Source organism: Dicentrarchus labrax, unplaced genomic scaffold, assembly GCF_905237075.1.
Source record: "Dicentrarchus labrax unplaced genomic scaffold, dlabrax2021, whole genome shotgun sequence".
Classification (NCBI taxonomy): Eukaryota; Metazoa; Chordata; class Actinopteri; family Moronidae; genus Dicentrarchus; species Dicentrarchus labrax.
In genome coordinates, this window is record NW_026136704.1 from 3,821,446 (window position 1) to 3,843,920 (window position 22,475).

A 22,475-nucleotide genomic window follows, 5' to 3' on the forward strand; every position below is an offset into this window, starting at 1 on the left:
ATTTAATCTAAAGCCAATTCAGTTAATATTTCAAAATCAATGTATTTATTGATTGTAATTAGACACTGTAAGGTCTCTAATTTTTCCATTGGCACGCTCCAGACTCCATATGCGTGGAACAGGTTATGGAAAAGTGCTGGAATTTTCCAATGGTGTAAAATGATGCAAGCCACAGTCTGACAAGTGCATAATTTAAAGGACCAGTGTGCAGGATTTTTTTTGCTGTGTAGTGGTCACTTTAAGTTGGTCAGCAAACATGATTGCGTTTCTGTCAGGACTGATGACAGAAATTCAAAGGTCATGAATGTACATGAAGTGAGGTCGTGCCATTCAGCAGCATTGAACGGTTTACAGTGAGCTTCAGGCTCTGCTCAGGATCTTGTAAGAACGTATTCTATACCCTAAGAGCAGAATCCACATCCTATATATGGAGCTCCTCTCTATGCCGTCACTGAAATCCCAACAGGAAAACAACATTAGCCATTATTAGATTTGAAGGAACTCTCCACTTCTGGTTCAACAACTCCGTTTCTGAAGAAAGAGTCAACATGTTTGTTTCTCTCCACAGTTGTGTAACAGTCGATAGTAATTGTTGTGTTTTAAGTTTTCTTGTACGCAAAGACATTTCTTAGTCATTTAAATAATTGTGTTGTACTTTGTCTGATTTGTTTGTGAATTATATTTGTAAATATATTAACATGACCATTAAAGGTTTTTTCTATCAAGTAAAACTTTTTGGTTTCCTCAAATCACTTATAAATGTCTAAAGATGAAAGCACAAGTGTTAGAGTTTTTCTACCATGAATGACCTAGACGCAGACCCCCTGCAATGGGATGGTGTATAAAAACGCACATCACATTTAAGTATGAATGTCTTAGCATTTTAATGTTGTTAGAGAAAGTTTTGGACATGCAGGAAACGGCAAAGTCAGGTGACCTTCGTCCTGATCTGCACCCATTTTATATTCATTCCCATTAAAATCACATAGGGACAACCAACCCCAAAATGGGGATGGAATCTTTTGAACAGAATAAGCTTAAAGAGAGTAAGGTCACCAGATTCCTACCTGACATTTCAGGCTTCCATTGCACATTGAAGGGGAATCGATTGAGGGTACAGTTTTTGAGGGATTCAAATGAAAGTAAAAAGTGTGATAACCAACTCCATTCTCCCCTACAGCGAATCTGGGGGAAATTAATATTCCAGCGTAGGAGTACTGTGCACAATGTTTGGGGCTCAGCAGCTCATTGGCATGGAAAATGATGAGCAAAAGCAAGAGTTATTTGTAGGAATGTTTAAATAAGTTTGGTAGCTCCCCCTCCTGGAGGCAATTCAGCTGGAAGAATGTGACACTATTCTTCAGTTCTCCAGCACAAAACACTGTAACTCCAATCAGACTGCCTGCTGAAAGTGCAGTGACAAACCACTCTCACATTTTCTGGAACTGTCCCTCTGTGGCTCCATTTTCAAGTGTCCACAGTATCCTGGAGACACAAAATGTTAATTTATACTTATGCACATTTAAATTCGGCAAACAAGCAACACAAATGAATTACAATCATGGTATCATGTACATCCACATATACACATGAAAAAACTAAAATAAATACATTTAAAAAATACTTAAAACAAACCAAAAGTTGTGACCATTAACCACTAAATCGGTACATTGCCTCATACTGGTAATCCAAAGAAAGCGATTACAGGAGCCAATTGGTTCAAAAACATAACAGTCTAACATATCTGACATAAAGTTTTGCTCACATTTTTTTGCACTAAAGGCAGTTTTTAGTTTCAAAATCAAGTACTTTGGTGATGTAGTAGAGCTTCTCTGTGCAAATTGAAATAAATACTCATTGAGGATGCTGTTAGTGCTATGTAAAAAGGCTTTGACCAGGAAATTAAGAAAGACATCCACCATAAATGAAAGGATTGGCTTACTTTACAATATATACACAATGGAGAGAATTACATTCAAGTTGATACTTTTAATGCAAATTGATCAAACTGACGCACCCATGTGTCAACTAAAGCCTGATTTGTATAGTGGTAACATAGTGGTGATAAGGGAATGTCTTCCGATTTAAAATAATGATTCTTTCCAGTGAAGATTCTTTATAGGTTGATATGAACATGTATGTGCATGTGTAGATTTTGTTGTTTTTAGAGATGGATCCTTCCCTTGTTGTTGATTTATTCATCTTCATTTAACTTATTGTCCTTTCTCTTTCTATAAATTGTTCCTTTTGTGTCTGGCTGGCACATATGTATCACTTTTGTTTATCTGAATTCTTCAAAAGAAAGCCTAAAAAAAGAAAGTAAATGACAAACAAACTGCATGCACATGCTAAATGCCTCAGAAGAAAAATCCACTTGGACCAGTTGGTGGCGGCAGTGCACCATTCTGTAGTTTGTTTGTCAAAGGAATAAGAAGGGGAAAAGAAGTTTCTGTTACCTTAAATATATATCCAAACAGAATCAAAGTTTAATTTAACATTCTTTGCATGTATACCCTGCTAAAGCTGATATCTGTCCTTTCTTCCCAACAGTAAACAACAGATGCACTTTTAGCAGTTGTGAGGGGGATGTGTTTATAGATTGTGTTCATGTTATTTCTTTTTGGTTTGATTTACAGAACAAAGATATAAGATTGATATTTTATTATTTTCTCTGCAGATGAAATTGAGATAATTTACTTGAAAAAAATATATAAATAATAATATTTACTTAAAAAATATTGTAAAAAAAATATTATATTCACAAAATGATATGGCTTAAAAGATTTTAGATTTTATACTTGTATAGATACTGATTTTGAAGATCCAGTTTGTTACAATTCATGAGTGTATAAGATGAAGTGCCATGTCTCTACAGTAACCAGAGTTGCGCTCTGTAACTACACCGCTAGATGCCACTAAATTCTACACACTGAGCCTAAAATCTAGCTAAAATGTGTTACAACTATTAAACATGAAATTCAATCATCAAAAACAGGTATAAAATACAGTAGTTGCAACTTATATAAAGAATATAGTGTTGGGCATACTCTTATAGGGCATGTACTGAATTAATTGAATTGCTATTTACTCAATAAAGTTTAAAAAAAAAAAGAAAACAGAGCTGAAAAAACAGACAGCAGGGGGCGGTCTTAATAGTATTACCATGGCAACTGTGCTGACGTGTAATGAAGACCCTCCCACCCTCCTTCAGATGAAAATAGCTCTGTTGGCCTACCCTCCCAGTCAGAAGCCATTGTACAACCACACAGAGTACTCGGCCGCAGAAACAAATACTGTAATTACGTGTTTAATTGTTTTTAATCCGAGAGAAACCCGAGCAGCATAATTGTAGATTTAAACAGTAAAACAAAGTCTATTGTCGAGGAAGTCAAGAAAAACAGGTCGAACGACGACTGTATTTTCCATCCGGGACGTTAAGCTTGGCTGAGGGATTCAACCGACTTCAGTGTAGACATCGGAAGAGGAAAAGCCGCCGTCTAATTCCGCCCCAGTGGTTCATTTCCTCCAGATATCTTCATTTTACAGTCCGTGCTTGGCTTTTCTCTTAGGTCTGTGCCCTAATTTAGATGGCAAGCTTCCCAGACTCTGTAAACGAAAATGATATAGGTAAGTAAAAATGCTACATTTATCATTTCTATGTTGGCAGTTCCTGGGAGGAGCAGCGTGGTATTATTGGGATGCCAAGTTAACCGTTTCCAGGCAGTGCAAAGTTACCCTCTGAGTAATGGCCGGCGGAGCACGAAAAATATCCGAACACTAAACAATGTAACAGCTAAACTACTGTAACAGCTAAACTACTGTAACAGCTAAACTACTGTAACTGCTAAACTACTGTAACAGCTAAACTACTGTAACTGCTCTTTGACTCAGTGCACCGTGGTGGACTGTCCGCGCATTGTTTACCTATTAGCTCAGTAGCTAAATCAATTTAAGCTAACGTGAAGAAGAAGAAGAGGAGGAAGATATACTGTTTTAACGTTAACCCACACCGAGCCACCCTGTTATTGCATTATAATGGCTATATAACTTAAGTTTAAGTTGACGTACACTGAACCTCTGGGCTTCGTATTACAGCTAGCGTCACTGTCCAGGTAAAGTCTGTGGGTTACATTGTATGCGCCGTCACGGTTAACTGAGAGCGCATTGTTCTGTTTAACAAACCGAACTTAGTTATAAACCCCAGCTGCCTTATTACAGTTTAGTATGCTTAGTTAGGACGTTATCATTTCACTCTTCGTGCTTATGATAATAGTTTAAAATAAATGTCCCTTTCGCCGCTTTGAATGTTGATTCAGCCTCGGCTCGGACCCTTCCCTCCCCCACACACAGCAGCAGCAGCAGCGGGTGATTCAGAGCCCTGCCTCACACACTGACACTGTAGGCTACGTGCGAGCCCACACGAGCTACTGCTGGCTGCTAACATCAATAATGTGTATCACGGTATTTTTTAAGATTCTTGCGGTTTCAAGGTATATCGATATATGTATACAAATATTAATTAAATACCAGATTTTAAAAAGCATATACGAGTCTTCAGTTCAACATTTGAGCTAATTCTGTTTTTTCATTATGGTCTATAGTTTTCTTCTGTAACATTATACTTACATTCACACTTTACACATGTTATTCAATTCCCTACCTGTAAACATAACACAGACACCCTATTCTTCTGTATAAAGGTTCAGATGTCTTCTGTGTTGTTTTCAGACAATCGTTAAATTGTCCTTCAATCTGTTGTGTTTCTGGGATCTATAAGATCTATAAGGAAAATGTAAGCCAAAGGTTACTTTTCAAGGTAAATCTGATTGTCCTATACAGGTTGACTTGGGGCAAGTAATGTAGTATGAAGTATGTTGCAGACAATTTCTTGATTTAAAAATTGAGAATTTAACTTATTTGTTTCGTAATGCTCCCCACCCACTGTTTTTGTACAAATGGTTTGGGTAGCACAGTAGGCCAATCAGCTGCCTGCATTTGTGACAAGCCTACTTGTATGAGTAAGGAGGTTACTTTGGGATGACTGGAACTCCTGTGGGTTGGTCTAGATAAACAGAGGGGCTGTAATGTGTTAATAAGTGATCCTTTTGATGAAGTAACGGTTTTGATGTTGTTTTTCCAGGTAAGGCTAAGTTCATCGGTGAACTCCTGGTGCCTGTTGCTCCCTTTGACCAGAAGTCTGGGCGCGAGGCTTGGACAGTAGCCTTTGCACCGAATGGTTCCTACTTTGCTTGGTCTCAGGGGCATCGCATTGTCAGGCTCATTCCTTGGACAAAATGCCTGAAGAACTTGTAAGTGTCATTTGAAACTGAAATGCACTACTACATTTACACAAGTATCCACAGCGCTGTTTTAACTGCAGTGTTAAAGACAAGTAGCTTGTAGTCGCATCCTTAGTGACACTGAATTAAATAAAGTAATTATATAAATGTTCCACTTAGTGAAAAAGTCATGTACATCTACAGTGTTGGCAAATTAATGTGCTATTAGAACTTTCCAAAAGTTTACGGTTTTTCAGTATCCCTCCAGCCTAATGCAGGAAGCAGAACAAACACAAAGAGGTGCTTCTCAGTGCCAAGGACACGTGGTATTATCAGCTCCCTTTCTGCTAAACAGGCTATTTTTCCACTCAATAGGGCCTTGTGACTCTCAGAGCCACACTTGGAAATTGTCTGTAGAACAAGTGCTTGTTGTTCCCAAACAGCAGGCAGTGGTTGGTTTGCTGATTTTTCCATCACAGCTGATCAGTACCTGTGTGAAAACACATTTAGGGTTAGGGACCGCTTTAGCCGTACCACCACGACTCTACTATATTTTAATATAGCAAATAGTTGTTTGCTGCTGCTACATTGGTGTTTCAAATGTCATATATGTAACCTTTTTTAAATTACTGCTAAAACAAACTGAAACTTTTAACTGGATTAAGTAGACATGCTCTACTATTTGGTCAATGGATCATATTGCAGGGAGGAATAGTACACACAATCAGTCACAGTGAGCTGAAAATGGCTGCAGACGATAGGGTCTTAGTGTGGTTTGTGACCAGCACACCACCAACATGTCATCAAGGTAAACCATTTTCGGGGAAAAACACTTGAACCCTGCCAGCAAGGTTCAGCTGCTCGTGGCCGTTCACCACATGGGTCGAAACAACCGGGCTGTCTCTCTTTGACCTCCTCTACGTGTTTCTCTGTTGTTGCAGTTCAGTGGGCCCTGGTGGAGAGGGCACCAATGCCTCAAGCCCCCGGCATTTGTCTCGTCAGAACAGCGACGGAGGCCAGGTAATCCCAGCGGCTGGTGAGCCCCGTGAACACACCATTGACTGTGGTGACATCGTCTGGGGTTTGGCCTTCGGTTCCTCTGTGCCAGAGAAGCAGAGCCGCTGCGTCAACATAGAGTGGCACCGCTTCAAGTTCGGTCAGGACCAGCTGCTCCTGGCAACAGGCCTCAACAATGGTCGCATCAAGATCTGGGATGTTTACACTGGTGAGGACACATTGTTTTAATTACAACCAGTTCCCCTCTTCACCTTAATTAGATGAACCAGAAAATATTTACAATCACAACAATCAGAGAATATGGACATGTTTTCTTAAAGAACAACCCAAAACAATTGATTCATTAATCTCCAACTATTTTGATAATCACAGTCATTCGGAGTCATTAATCCAAACTGGGAGTCTTGTTTGGACAATCTCAAAGCTGTAGTTAGAAGCTTGTTTCCAAAGTTAACGTATATATATCCCCCCATTTTTTATTTTCTGAAGCCAACAAACAGCCTTTTAGAAGCTGCATTCTACAGTGATTTTATCCTCCATATTCCTTCTTCCAAGAAGATGTTTACATTCGAAAGCAAATTGAAGTGAAAAAGAAAGGTGTGGATTACAGAAACAGTTAAAGGTTATACAGCACAACTTTTGCCACATTGTCATCATTGAAGCACTGTCAATGAATAGGTATGAACAGTAATTCATTGGAGCCACCATTGGAAGAAAGCCTCGGTTTAGTCATGGTGTGTCTACACTAGGGCTTTTACTTTTTATTTGAGATTAAAATGTGTGTTCCAATGTGGGGGGAAATGTAATATTCCCACCAGGCTTTACGTTAGTGGCTCATCTGATCAAATTCATGCTTGGCAGGTGTATATCTGGGGACCAAAGGAAGTACACTGTTGAATTTGGTGCAATTTGGACATGTGCAGTAATAATCTTCAGGACTCTTGATGCAAGTGACAGCGCTGACGGCTCAAGAGTTTAAATGTAGACTTTTACATGGAATAAACTGACCATTTCATTGTGGTCCAGCAGAAGGCACTCTTAAAATGCACTATCCGCTTGACCTACTGCTAGAGTTGGGAACCAAAATCTGGTTCCAAATTAAACCAAATCCAAAATGCCAAGAATCCCATACACATATGGATATTTCAGTTCTTTTTTTTTTTTTTGGTAGCTAGCGAGGAGTGCGGTTTAGAGGAAATAAACAGGCAGAAGCGACTAGCAGAGGAATGCAGTGACAAGAGATTTCATACTGTAAATTGAGTTTGCCAGCTGTCCAAAGTGCTGTGCTACCAACACCAACACTCCCCTGGTGCACAGAGAACTCACAGGCTGGTAATAGTGTCACTAGTTGCACGGCTAATATCAGAGATCCCTCATGCTCATTTCGATGTTTGCGCCCATCAGTGACAGTGAGTAACTTAGTAGGTATCAATGCAGCAGGTGATATTGCTAACTTAGAGTTGCTTTAGGGCATTTCTGGCTAAACAAGAAGTCCCTTAAAAGGTCACATATAGCAAGGATATGTGGCACATTGGCTTTGTTTGAGGAGGCGGTTTTCAGGATAATGACAGAACTGTAGCCAGTGGTACCGCAATCTCAGGGCACACAGTGCAGTTGTACTACATGAGGCAAAATGGAGACTGTACTAAAGGGTAAGACAGCCCACACTGACCAACTCATGGAAATGTCTGGAATTTGTACAAATTAATCAATTATGTTGCAATTCACTATGGATGTGTTTTTCATTAATCCCGTTTGATTTGATGGCTTGTTGCAGGAAAACTGTTGCTGAATCTGATGGACCATACTGATGTAGTGCGAGACTTGACCTTTGCTCCTGATGGCAGCCTCATGCTGGTCTCGGCATCCAGAGACAAGACCCTCCGCGTATGGGACCTCAAAGATGATGGTATGTAGATGAGCTTTTGATTCAATTTTCCTTTCTGTGATTTCTTTTCTTTCTTTCAGTTCACAGGGGAAATATTGGCCCTCTGAACTGAAAGGCCTGTTTTGAAGAGTAGAAGAAAAGTGCAGGACTAGGCTGTAAACATGAAGATAATGTTGTTTGTGTCTTGCAGGTAACATGGTGAAGGTTTTGCGGGGGCATCAGAACTGGGTGTACTGCAGCGCCTTCTCCCCTGACTCCTCCATCCTGTGCTCAGTTGGCGCAGGCAAAGCAGTACGTACACAAGTTCCTTTTTACTGATTTTCTTGGGTTTGCTAGCTAATCTGTGTGCAAATGCTTGTGACCAGTTATGCTCAATCAACCTTCAAATGAAAAAAAGACTCCCTATCTGACCTGCCCTCCCTTTTCAACCTTAGAGCAAACTGTGCTCCGTGTCATGATAAGTTGAGCTGCCTGCATCTAGATTCTGTTTGTTTTTTGTTTGCAGTGGAAAAAAAAAAGGCTTTCGGTGTTCTGAGTTTGCATGCAGAGCACTATTTTCACTATAGTTATATAGCTGAAGTAAATTTGTTTCATCATATAATTCAGATAAGTATTTATGTTGGAGTGGGCCAGACCAAACTACACTTTTTTGTGTGTGAAATGTTGAAAAATTACAGTAACATCCAAAAGACCCTACCTAAGTCCCACCCCTTTTTGCTCTGTGCTCAAATTAAAGTCAGAACCCCAGCCAACTTCCTCCTTTCTGTACTTGCTTGCTAGGCTAATTTCTGTTGAAAAACACAACCACATTTTGAATATGGTTAAAAGATAAAAGCGACGTATATAATCATATCTTAGGTTAGCTAATGTTAGCAAAACGCTAGCTAACAGGCTAGCTAGTCTACATCAATCATTAGGTAGCTTACGTAGGAAAGAAACATATTTGTAATTCTTAAGTTAGGTAGCTAATGTTAGCAAAACGTTAGCCATCTAGCAACTAACAATTGATGTGAATTAGCTAGTTGATATTTTCCTAACATTAGCTAACAAGATGACTGTGTGTGTCGCTTTTATCTTTTAACCATCTTCAAAATGTGGCTGTCTTTTCAACATAGTTGAGCCAAGCACATAGTACTCTAAGTACAGGAAAGAAGGAACTTAGCTGAGGTTCTCGCTGAGGCTTGCTCAAAAGTTATTGGAGTACAGAGCAAAAATGGGCGGGACTTAAAAGGGGTTAATTCTGCACTCATGTCCTTGCATATTATCAAAGTTCATGTAAGAAATATTTACTTCTTTTTTGACATGTTGAATTTATTTCCCATATTTCAGCAGCCCTTAAGGCAGACATGTTTCTGGATATTGATTCCATAGATTGGCCACCTTTGGTTCACCTTATCTACAATGTTGTAGCTCTAGATCAAACTGAACATGGTGGTAATGGTAGACATGGTGGTAGCTTTTGTTAGGCTGTGTGTGTCCCTACAGTGTGTGTCTTGCTCTCCCTGTCACAGGTGGTGGCAGAGCTCAGTGTGTGATTGGTTTTGAAGGGAGCGCCGCGCTGACATTTTGAGCAGCCGGTGTAAACCGGGGACGCACAGTGCACAATGCCCAAAGGCCTGGCCAGGGGCAGCCTGGCACCTGACCCGCAAGGTCAATCTGTACGTAGGTGCTGCTCCGTGTCTGTCTACCTCTGCTGTTGCAGTTCCTCTTATTTATTTTAATTTCAGTTTAAAACTATCATTAAACTGGTTATTAAATACTCCCTCTACCCCCCCCACCCCCCTCACCTCCTCACCTTTCTCCCAAACCCACTTCCACACCTCCCCCCTTATCTTTAAATTGCTCCGTCAACTGTCTGCACACGCCAGCTTCTCTTTTGTTCCTAGGACTTCTGTTACTGTCAGTTTAAATGTTTCCCATGTAGCATACAGTGTAACATTGGAATGCTGCCAATAGCAAGTTATAGAAAACCATTCAGGCAGCACAACAGTTTAACAACCAACCTGCCCCCTTCCCCTTACTGGTACTGTTAGCCAGCAGCTGCCAGTGTTTTGCAAATGTTACACCAGCCCCTTTTTTTGTGCAGGTTTCAGATTATTGTTGATAATGACATAAATGATTACAAAATATTTCTGTTCCTTTTGCAGAGCACTTGTGTTCTGCAAATGTTGCCTTAAAACTATTGATCAGTCAACAAATTGGCCACTTATCTGGTAACTTATTCATCTTCAGTTCTGTGGTTAACCCTGTTGGCAACAACAGTGGAGCAACAGTTAATTACACTGTATTTCATCTGCATTTCTCCACTATCATACTTCCATCATACTGAAAAACACAGCTTAGAAATCCAACAGGAAAAACAACAGTTTTTAACTAGCATTGGGGAAACTAGAAAATTAGTGAACTAGCTAGTACAAAGAAGAAGAAACTGAACCATTAGCCAGGTGACTGTTGTGATTTTCATATGTATCATTAACTGCAGTTGTTCACAAGCAGTGTTTGCAGCACTTATAAGCAGTGATAAGGTGCAGAAGTTATGTATAGTTCTCAGGTGATGCATAAATATTAACACTAAAAATTCAAACCATTTGACTGTTAAAAGCAAAAAGGCTTCCACAGATGATCACTTTTCTGTGTGTGTGTGTGTGTGTGTGTGCGTGTGCGTGTGTGTGCGTGTGCGTGCGTGTGCATATGTGTACTTTGCCAAAGGTATCAACCCTTTGGCCATAAAATATTCTTTTCTCTTGCAGTATCTGTCTCTCTTCGTAGGCTTCTGCCGGAGGTGCGAGCCTATTGTAAACAGTGAACTAAAACTCTGAAAGGGGAAACCAGTGGAGTAACATTATGTTACCTTAAGTTACTACTTGTTTTATTTTCTCTTTCTTTGTGTAGACTTTTTATATTAAATATATATTTAATAACATATTAAAAGATGTATACATTTTTCATTAGGATGTTGTAGTTTAATACTATTATATAAACATGTTTAGAATGTAATTGTCAATGTAGGTCAAGTGTTGCATTTTGACATAGCCTTGCTCATTGTGTAGCATGTCCTCTTTTCTTTGTATGGCCTGGTTAAAGTTTACAAAGCTTTACAATGACATAACTTGAGCATAACTGTTTAATTCTGTTTTAATTCATGTTGCTTAATTTAAGTTCTAAATGCTTTATGTGCATATAGTAATGATAAGTTTTTTAAGATGGCACATCTACTACACCAAATCACTCCATAGGCTATAACAGTCCTCTCTTCACATTGCAGGTGTTCCTATGGAACATGGATAAGTTGACATTGATCCAGAAGCTGGAGGGGCACCACAATGATGTGGTGTCTTGTGAGTTTTCACCAGATGGGGCGCTGCTGGCAACTGCCTCGTATGACACCCGGGTCATTGTGTGGGACCACCACAAGGCCACTATCCTGCTGGAACTGGGGTATGAAATACACATAATATGGAAGCCAGTGTTATGCTGCCATGGAGTGCATTATTAATCATAACCACACAGGTCAGGGTGGGGTATCCCAACTGTTTTCATTTGCCAGTTATCAAAAGAACTCAACTCAAGGTCCATTTACTGTCCTTTTCCAGAACTTTCATGCGATTGAAAGCCATGGTAAAAGCTCATCTGTGTTGAAGACAACCAGATTTTGAAGGTGGTTAAAAGATTTTAAGAGTTGCTGGGGCACATGTAAAATCAACACACAATAACCATTACAATGTAGTGTGTCTTCACAGACACATTACACTGTCACATCTTAAGTGAGCTAATGTTAGCAAACTACCAGCTAACTAGCTAGGTAACACATAGCTACATCAAGTTTTCCTAATTTCAGATCATAGTCAGACAGGTTTGTTTGCTCCTTATTTCTGTTAAAGAAGAAAGAGATTTGTAAAATGACAGGTAGATTGGTTGCTTAATATAACCTAAAGTACTGTTTGCCAGAAGAGATTGGGTCTAATGTCGCTTTGTTTGTATTATTTCTGGAAGGCTACATGTTGCCCCAAAGTAACTTGGTGTTGGTTATTTAGATATACACACAATGTACATAGGAGTACTTCACTGATGAAGTGCTAAATAATAGTCTTGTCATCCTTCTCTCATCTCTGCAAAGACTGTGTGGCTTGTCCGTTTTTTGTTAAGACCAGAATGAGTCTCAATTTACATTGTTTTGCCTTGTTCATAAAAGTTAACACCAGTAAATGTATCCTTCCATCACATATTGTAGTTCCTGCTGTTGGTTTCTTAATGCTATATTACCTAACGCCCAGAAACTATACACTGGCACCTGGCTCAGTGGAGCTGGGTTTCTTTTTCTCAAGACTGTCTGCCCTAACAACTCTAACTAAAGAAGGCACAACTTTGGATTGGCAAATTGTAAAGCCCCTGGGTGTACTGTGTGGAAAGGTGTGTTTTATTGTTCATAAGTTTAACTGTATCAAGAGAATAAAGGTGCTGTTTCTCCTGTCAAACGTTATATACACATTCAGTTTAAAAACAGTGAATCTTAATTTTTAAGCTGAGAAACTTTCCTGTGATACTGATACCGTTGAACTCCTTTTTCTCATCTTTCTCCAGCCATCTCTTTCCTCCTCCATCACCTATTTTTGCTGGAGGGGCAAATGACCGCTGGGTTCGCTCTGTGAGCTTCTGCCCTGACGGCCGCCACATTGCCAGCATTACTGACGACAGGTAAGACACTGAATGATATCAGAGTTAAAGTAATAGTCTTTAACTCCTTATGTCTCTGAATTAACATCTATCTCAGCATCCTACTCTGTTTTCTTTGACTGGGGAATCTTTTAAAACGAAAGTGCTGACCTACAGTATAAACCCTGAAAAACAATTACTGTATCATTTAAACCCAGATATAGTGGGATATTGTGTCTGTTCTAGGAAGTGGGCTGTCTCAGCATGAACATGTTTTAGCAGCAGATAAACAAGTGCATTGTTTGCAACACTCATATGTTCAACTCCTGAACGAGCAGTGACCCACATGTGTGCCTCTTGTGTGGATGTTTGTTCACTAAAGCCTTTTTTCTGATGCCTATTAGTGGAAATGGGCTGATGTGTAAACAGCGTGGGGCAGGAGAAAAGCTTCACTGTTTGCTACAGCTTGTTTTTAAATCTTGAAGGGAGTCATGAGTCTTAATGGAACTTAGCGAACGTATGTTGGTCTGTTTGGATAGGTCACATGACTGTCACAAGGTAGCTATAAATCACTGATGGCTGTCTGGCCAAGCAATAGACTGTTGAGAAAATGTGTTGAGAAGAGAAGCAAGAGGAACCGTGGCAAAATGGTGGCTGTGGTGAGGGGAAAAATGCAAACCAATAAAACTCTCACTGAAGGCTCCAAGTATATTAGGGAAAATACTGTTTTTGACCAGCAGTGTAATGTATTTATTAAAGTGTGTCTTTGCCTCATGTATGCTAAAATCAGCGATGGTGGTCTCGTTAAACTTTCTCATTGTCGTAAAAACTCCTTCATAATATATTGTTACCCATCATTTTAATTTCCATATTTAAATTCAATTCAATTCAATTTTATTTGTATAGCGCCAATTCATAACAGAAGTTATCTCAGGACATTTTTCAAATAGAGCAGGTCTAGACCGAACTCTTTAAAACATTATTTACAGAGATCCAACAGTACCACCATGAGCAAGCACTTGGTGGTACTAATGTAATAATGTGACATTGGTTTGAGGTAGTTTTTTTCATCATTTCACAAAAAAGGGTGTATAACTTTTTTACAAAGTTGTAAAAATTCTATACTGTACATGACTGAATAAATAATAAGTAACTGTTTTTAAAAGTTGGAGTGCTAAGAATGACTTAAGGAGTCTCCCAGCCTTAGGAAAGAAACCGCTCTGTAGTCTGGTGGTATGGCAATCTATCTCTTGCCCAATGGCAGCAGGGTGAACAGGCTACTAGTTGTTTCCATGTCGGGGTTGCAGTTATTGGTGTACAGTGTGAACAGGAGGGGACTGAGCACACAGCCCTGTGGGGCTCCAGTATTAAGCACTAGAATGGAGGAGGTGTAAGCTTCTCTTAGGGGTTGACTTTTCAGAGCCGATAAAGATGTTATTAGTAATCAAGGAAACTGATGACCGATAAGTATATTTACTCAAGTACTTTTTTGAGGCACTTATACTTTTACTTTAGTACTTTCATTTCCCTGTCTGTAGCAAAACAGCTTTCACAGTCCTTCCAGAAAAATGCAGAGTTTTTTGTGATTGTTGCGGGCAAAAATCCTTGATTATTCGGCACGTTTCCTTAAAAAATGTGATACACAAAGTGCAATCTCTTACTGTAACGTAAATCTACATACTACTAATATACTTACAACTGTAAGGTTTTCATCGCGGGGTTTGCAGCTTTTCAATGATGTTCACGTCGCGTAATTACGTCACTTCATAACGTTCCCATGGCAACAGGGGAAAATGGCTGCTCTTGTGTGAAGTAAACACAACATTTTTCAACTCTCTGCTAAGATATATGTGACTTTTTTGCAACGAAAATGCATGGATTATGAAATCATGCAAGCCCTGAATATTTTGTGCGGAAATCGGCAATTTATGCGGCAAAAGTGCGGCGTATTTGAAAAAATGCGGCCCCTCATAAATATGTGGACTTTGTGTGGCTGATTATGCATTGAATTATGTAATCGTGTTTTTCTGGAGGGACTGCTTTCAGCGTTGCTAAGCTATTACTTGTGATACGTAACCAATCACAGTGCTCTGGGCAGGACGTTTAACAAGACAGAGTGGTGACTACAGGCCGAGTGAATTACTAGTAGCGTATTTTAAAATGTATTAATTTTTTGGACAATGGATTTAAAAAAAATTATACCGCTGGTCTGAAAAATGCTGACTATAGGATCCAATAATCAGCCAGGCTGATAATCGGTCTCTCTCACGCTGTGATCTAACAGAGTTCTGCAATTCAGCTCAGGTAGTGATGTTCAATCAGTCTCACTGTATGTTCACCTCTCCGTCATTACTCAGGGTAGCAATGGGAAAACCCAAAGATGGTGAAAATCGAGGCAAGTGGTCGTTTATATGTATGCCAGCTGTGCTGCTGGTCAAACCCTGACATGAAGTTAGTCATCACCAGCTGGGCGGCTGTGGCTCAGAGGCAGAGCGGGTCGTTCTTTACTTGAAAGGTTGTGGGTTCGATCCCCGGCTCCTGGTGCTACATGTCGAAGTATCCTTGAGCAAGATATACAAGTACAGGTCCATTTACACATTTAATTCGATAAATCTTACAAATGCAGAGGTAGTCCAGTTTCTTGCATGCCCTTTGCATTCTGACAGCAGTGTCTGTTTCTGTTTCTGTTTCTGCTCAGGCTGGTTCGTTTCTGGAGCATAGAGGAAAGGGCTCCTCAGGCCATTGCCTCTGTCTCTAATGGCCTCTGCTGTGCCTTCTCTGCTGAAGGAAGTGTCCTTGCTGCTGGGTAAGACACTAGCACATGTTTAGACACACACCATCCTGAATACACTGATCATGATGATATAATATTACCTCAGTCACACCATTATCGACTCCTGCCTTATGTAAGAGCAGCCAAGGAAACCTGTTCTCCATGTTTTATCCTGTCTCCCCGGGCAGGCTGCTTACATTCTTAGCGTCAGTTTTGGTTTGACATTTTCCAAGGAACACCCTTACAATGTACCAGTACAGAGCTTTGTAAATGCTCAGAGTGATACCGCCTCCTTCTGTTTGATTCGTCATCATTGTTTTGTGTTTTTTGTTCCAGAACTCGTGATGGTAGTCTGCACTTCTGGGAGTGTCCTCGTAGCGTTGCCAGTCTGCAACACATGTGTAGGATGGCTGTTCGCAGGGTGATTACCACCCAGCAGGTGGAGGCCTTGGCCATTCCCACACCGCTCCGTGACTATCTAACCTACAAAGTCATCTAATTCCCCCATCAACCCCCAGCACCAGCTGACTCCACAGCACCTGCTGCAGTAGCAGCATGCTGGAAAACCAATGAATCCCTTTTGTTTTTGTTTTTTTCTCATAGAACTTTGGTTGCACAAGTGATCAGGACAGGAGGAAAAGTGTTAAGTTTTACTGAAACCCCAGAGCCATGTGTTGTCTCAAACCCCCCCCACATCCACTTAAAGCAGGATATTGTGTTTGGACATATTTATTTTTCTAAGTGCTTTAGTAAATAGTGTGCTGGGCCCAGCGCACCATCCATACCTGTGAGGTCAATTTTTTCTGGGGCCTTTTGTCCCTGCTGTCATATCAGTGTGGTACCTGTAAGTGTTCAGCTCCTCTTCCAGCTGGTTCTCTCCACTAGGTTCAGTAAATCCTTCAGCTTTTCCTCCAAATTGAAATGGCTGTTGCACTTAATGTGAGAAGCTTTGTGGTGATGCTTGCTCTTAATGTTGGGTTTGTCAGTGGGTGAGCTAAAGGAAGAGACTCGTGGGAGGTTTAAAGGATGCAGGATTTTGAAGGCCAATACTCAGATCTGTGAACTACTGATGCTGTGGATGTATATTCTCTTTACATTACATTATTGTCAGGGCATAGAAGAAAAACAAAATCCGGCAGGTATATTTCTCTGAAACGGAATTTGCACGGCCATGGCACACTTGTTCACTCACCAGAAACAGCTAGCTACTTCATTAGCTGGTCAGCTTGCATGTTAACCAACTCCACTATAAATACCCCAATAGGAACTCATTACAGATATATTGGTTATTGTCGGCAGATTAATGAAAACCATATTTGAAATATGGAAATGCCAAAGATATTTTTTAAAGTGGTTTCACCATTCTGTAGTTTGTCCAGCTTGAAGTTCATTTTTCAACTGCAAGTTGTCCCGCCCAGTACATTCCTTGTTAGAAACACAAATTTAAGGGAGCCATGTCAGTGTTTGTTGTAGGTTGAGCAAAAAAAAGAATATTGGGTGATTATATAATTATAATTGAGATTTTTTAAAACTCTGAAATATCAATATAGGTATTGGCCTCAAAAATCATGTATCAGCTGTGCTATACATTTCCCCCTCTGTTTAAAACTGAGAAATTGTGAGTGAGTAAGTGAGTGAGTAAGTGAGTGAGTAAGTGAGTGAGTGAGTAAGTGAGTGAGTAAGTGAGTGAGTGAGTGAACCACCCTTCTCTGCCCTCTGGAGCAGTATAAAGCCTTGAGACCAATGTTTAATGATTTCATACTAAAGCAAAGCGTCTATGCCACTTAACTGCTACCTATATTTGATCTTGTACAAAGACCTGTATACATGTTCCGTGTCATATCTGTGTGTATATACAAAATTGTATAATGTCTATAAACATATCAGTTTTAAGAATTTTTCTCACTTTATTTTGTCATTTATATCCTTCTGTTAAACATTTGTATTTTTGTATTTTGTTCTCCTTTTAAATGTGAAAATGTATATGAATAACTACACGTCTTACTGCTTCAGCCCAGAATGTTAGGTGCATTTTCTTCCTTTTCCCTGTTGCACTTGTTTGCTGTCTGTAAAAATTACAATAAGCATTTTCAGAAACCCTGAACCTAATCCAAAGCAACTGACCAATCACCTGCTAGTCTGTCATTCGGTGTTAAAGGTCCAGTGTGTAACATTTAGGAGGATCTATTGACGGAAATGGAACATAATATTTATAGGTATGTTTTCATCCGTGTATAATCACTTAAAAATGAAAATTGTGCTTTTGTTAACTTAGAATGAGTAGTTTTTACAGGGTCCTCTTCTATGGAGTCCGCCATGTTTCTACAATAGCCAAAAACAGACAAAGCAAACACTGGATCTAGATAGGGCTTTGTTTTTATGTTTTTCACGAGTTTTGTGGCCACCATAGTTTCTCCGAAGCTCTTGGAAGGTTGAGCTGTATTCATTTGGTTACTAGATGCCACTAAATCCCACACACTGGTCCTTCAAAGACTTCATGTTCATTGAACTCCTGATAGAAAGAATATGCACATGATAATCCAAAATCTTAGAATCTTCAACATCTTGATTGTCATTTTCAGTTTTTACGTTGGTGAGAAGAGATGTGAAGAAGGGAAAGTGAGCTTTTAGTGTTTTCCTGTTTGCGTCTCTGTAGGAAGGCGGGTGCAACCTTGACGGGTTTGAAATGCGTGATGTTTGTATATCTGTAACCATTGTGATTGGAAAAACACAGTCCTGCCTCAGTGAGATGCAGTATAGCGGTAAATATATCAAATATATATGAATGTATAAAATTTCAGCAATTTTCTTGTACATGTGTGTGTTTGTAGTTTCAATAAAGGCTTTTTGACAAGATAATGGTAGGACTTGACTGGTTTGTTTTAGGTTTTGTTGAATTCCTGTTCCTCATGGGGCTACATGCATTAAACTGCACCCACTTCATCACATTTTTCAAACATGGGGCCACCAAAGGGGCCAGTCCAGTCCACCAGTGCATCCTTTTCCTCCATACATTCTCATGGAACCGCCTGTGTACACCAGTGCCTGTGTGGAAAGAGGCCTGTGCACACAACTCTCCAAAACTGATTGAGAGGAGATGGGCTTGACCCGCACCCTTCCGTAATATAGAGACCAAGAGCTGATTACTGATTAGCTGGAAGTGTCTTAGGCCAGTTATCTTGAGATCACAGCTTTATCTGCGACTGTGACTGTGAGTGTGTCCGGTCCAGAGTCTCTCCAGATAAAGGGAGAGATTTGTCTTGCAGTAACAGGTGCTGCTGCTAACAGCAAAATAATAGAAAACTTCCAAATACAAAATATCTACCTTTCCTACAAATCTCTCTCTATTATTGCAATAAGTTTCATTTTGCAATAAATTGCAATAATAAATGAAATTCATGTTAAAGAACAAATAGGAAACATACCTTTCAATTTGAAATTTTTTTTTTTTAAATATTAAAAAACCCACTGTTTTGTTAATTGAAATGCCACAAGGATGCACAATGTGACAATGACTGGTGAAGAAACAGGTTTTAAGTAGACAAACATTGTAAAACTCAGACTATCTGTGGCAGTTGTCGGAGGAAAAAGTACCTTATAGCCTTCAGTGATCCTCCTATCAGCTGAATGGAAATCTACCAGCAGCTGAAACACACACACCCACAGCTGTGTCCAATGTGCACATGAACGGTGATCGGGTTTATTATTGACCCAGACTGTTAATACCTGCACTGTAAAAACAAAACCGTTGAGGAAACTCAAATAATATGGGAAAATAATTTCAAGGCAACCTAAACCTTTTTTCTGTTTTCAGAAAGCATGATAATGTTTCTCACAATAGCAGAACAGAACAGTTCAGTTAATTAATCAACTTTATTTATAGAGCACCTTTTGCACAAGCTAGTGCAATGCAGAACATTTTACAAAGGACTGACAAGCTGATAATAACACAAATGTTAACAGTAAAACAAATGTAGGCTAATGCACACAAGAAATAAAAATGATAAAAATATAATAACAAAACCAACAAGATAGTTTAATAGAAAATAAATTAGATAAGTTTCAAAGATGTCAACACTTTCGGTTGACTATGGCAACGGCTTGGAGCAGAAAGGCCAAAAGACTTTGTCCTGTGCTTTCGAACAACTGAAAGAGTGCCAGAATACCTGTGAAACCATTCTGGTTCATACCTTGTAAGCATGTCAGACAATAAACTGGGGCATGGAGTGCTTATAAAGACAAGTAAAAGAAGGTTAAATCAAAACACTGAAAGGCAACCAATGTAAAGACTTTGAAATAAGTGTGTTGTGTTTTCTCCTTAAGGTCCCAGTCAGTACTTATCCTGGTTGATGTGTAAAAAGCTTTGTGACATCCAGGAGCTAATAAAAGGGCATGAATTGGTCCTGTGTCATCAGGAGACACGGCCACATATGGCACCTATGTAACATGTATAGATTAAAATGTAGTGACCCTACAATTAATCCTTGGGGAACCCCATAAGAAATAATAATATGTTGTAAAAACAAATGTATTAAAACGTACCCAGGAAAATTGATGAAGAATACGTGAAAATGCTAGTATGCAGATTAAAATCATGGTGTTGATGGAGACCAAAGGTAGAAGAAGTACTTCAATCATTAGATCTAGGAAGTTGTAATGTTGCAATCACAACAATGAAAGGACATTCAACCAACTGAATTCTTGCTACTGTGCAATTACCAGCAAATCCACTTTCTTGTTCCTAGTTGTAGATACAGATTATGTAGACATAGACTTGAAATAGTGATTGTGCCATTAGATATTTGATGAGATATTATGTATGTGTGTTATATAGTTTAGTATTAGTAGTAAGTTTTTTGTCATTATTTATCTTTATATTTTTTTATATCTGTGGGGGTCAGTATGGATCTGTTGTGGCAGGTTGCTTTCAGCTTCTCTTCTTCTCCAGTGTAAGAAAAAAAACACATGACATTTAGTGTTTTTCCACTTAGGGTTGTAATATGTCTGTGATCTCTGTATCATCATCATGTGGCTTCATGAGGATCTGAAAATCAGTGAAGGAGAGCAAACAGAGGAAGTGAGTCATCGCTGTGTTATGGGCTCTCAAGGACATGAGGGTGGAGCAGTAAGGAAGCAGGAAAAAAACAACTGCAGCCTTCAAGTCTTCATTTATTGTTAATTCCAGTTTTTTTGTTCATCATTGTCCCCTTAATCCTTTTTGATAACACTTTATAATCCCAGAACAAGAAGGTATCCATGTACACGAACTGAATATTCCCACGGGGATCGGGAGGAGCTGAGGTAAGGGAGGTGAAGAGAGCTGCTGTGGTGGAGGAATGTGTTACGTGTCAGGGTGCACACAGCAACCGTTTTTAGTCTCAGAGAAGAATCAAGAAGCTCTGGTTCCTCCCTGGCACCTACAGCAAGTTTCTCACATATAAGCAAAAGTCACAGGTATGAGGTAATAACTGCCTGCTGGAACATGGAAACCAAAGGTTGTGCATGTGACAGCACACATCTGGAGAGTTTAAACATGTGACAGTACAGAACATTTAAAGGGACTTCTGTCTAACTTTTTGCTCTTCTGAGCTTGGCGCAAACAGAGGAAATAACTCGTTGTGTAAGTGTGTGTGTGTGTGTGTCTGGGTGGAGCCATGAACAGCAGGCTGAGCCACAGGGAGCAGTTCTCCTCACACACACAGCACTATCAAATATTTGCTGGTAGAATTATCTAGAACAAATGCAGAGCAAATATGTCAGTAGGTGTTTATCAGGTATGAACTGATAACCATAACTAATATAAATAGGATTCGTTTACAAGAGAAAACACTGTTATCATCTAGAAATATATAAAGTGGGTTGTTTCTATTCAGCTAACACACATTCATGTCTATGCATTTGTCTGCATTAGCACAGGCACTTTATTACGTTTTGTCCACTGGAAGGGCACCCTAATAATTGTCCAACCTCCATTCCAAGCAGTACAAGTTAAGTGACAATGTACAAATACTACTGGCCTACTTCTGAGTGAGCTAAATATACAGGAGTAGTCTTACATGTCACTGTTTATGACACAGGGTGGTTATCCGTTGCTGGACAGGCCACTTTAAAAATGAACTTGGGGCATAAATTGAGAGTATACTCACTTCTTCTCCTGATGAGACGGAGGAGGGTGTCCTGGGGGATCTCCTTCCAGACCTGGATCAGGACATTAGTGCACACCTGGACGGTCTGTGGCGTTATTTGGTGGCGCCGGATGCACCAATACACAACATCCCAGAGGTTCTCCTCTAGCACGTGGAGGTCTGTGCAAGCCTCCAAGGATATGCCTCCTCAGACCATCACTGACCCACCGCCAAACTGGTCATGCTGAATAATGTTGCAGGCAGCATAACGATCACCACGGCGTCTCCAGACTCTTTCACGTCTGTCACATTTGCTAAGTGTGAACCTGCTCTCATCTGTGAAGAGAACGGGGCGCCAATGGTGGACCTGCCAATTCTGGCGTTCTCTGGCAAAATGCCAATCGAGCTGTACGGTGCTGGGCTGTGAGCACAGGTCCAACTAGAGGACGTCGGGCCCTCATACACCCCTCAGGGAGTCTGTTTCTGACAGTTTGGTCATGCACACCAGCAGGCCACTGGAGGTCATTTTGTAGGGCTCTGGCAGTGCTGCTCCTGTTCCTCCTTGCACAAAGGAGCAGATACTGGTCCTGCTGCTGGGTTGATGCCCTTCTATGGCCCTGTACAACTCGTCTCCTGGTATCTCCTCTATGCTCTTGAGACTGTGCTGGGAGACACAGCAAACTGTCTTGCGACGGCATGTATGAAGAAGCAACAGACTCTGCGGATATATCTGCAGCAGT

At 40.0% G+C, this 22,475-nt stretch overlaps 1 protein-coding gene across 1 annotated transcript; it reads left to right on the top strand.

Annotated features, from left to right (window-relative positions):
- The first annotated feature begins 3,222 nt into the window (after positions 1–3,222).
- On the top strand, positions 3,223–18,469 carry wsb1 (WD repeat and SOCS box containing 1). The gene is made up of 9 exons (XM_051397986.1): positions 3,223–3,627; positions 5,141–5,309; positions 6,221–6,504; positions 8,074–8,205; positions 8,375–8,475; positions 11,450–11,622; positions 12,766–12,879; positions 15,536–15,643; positions 15,947–18,469. Exons 1-9 carry the CDS (start codon positions 3,588–3,590, stop codon positions 16,107–16,109), a joined length of 1,284 nt encoding a protein of 427 aa, XP_051253946.1. The 5' UTR covers positions 3,223–3,587; the 3' UTR covers positions 16,110–18,469.
- Positions 18,470–22,475: the final 4,006 nt, after the last annotated feature.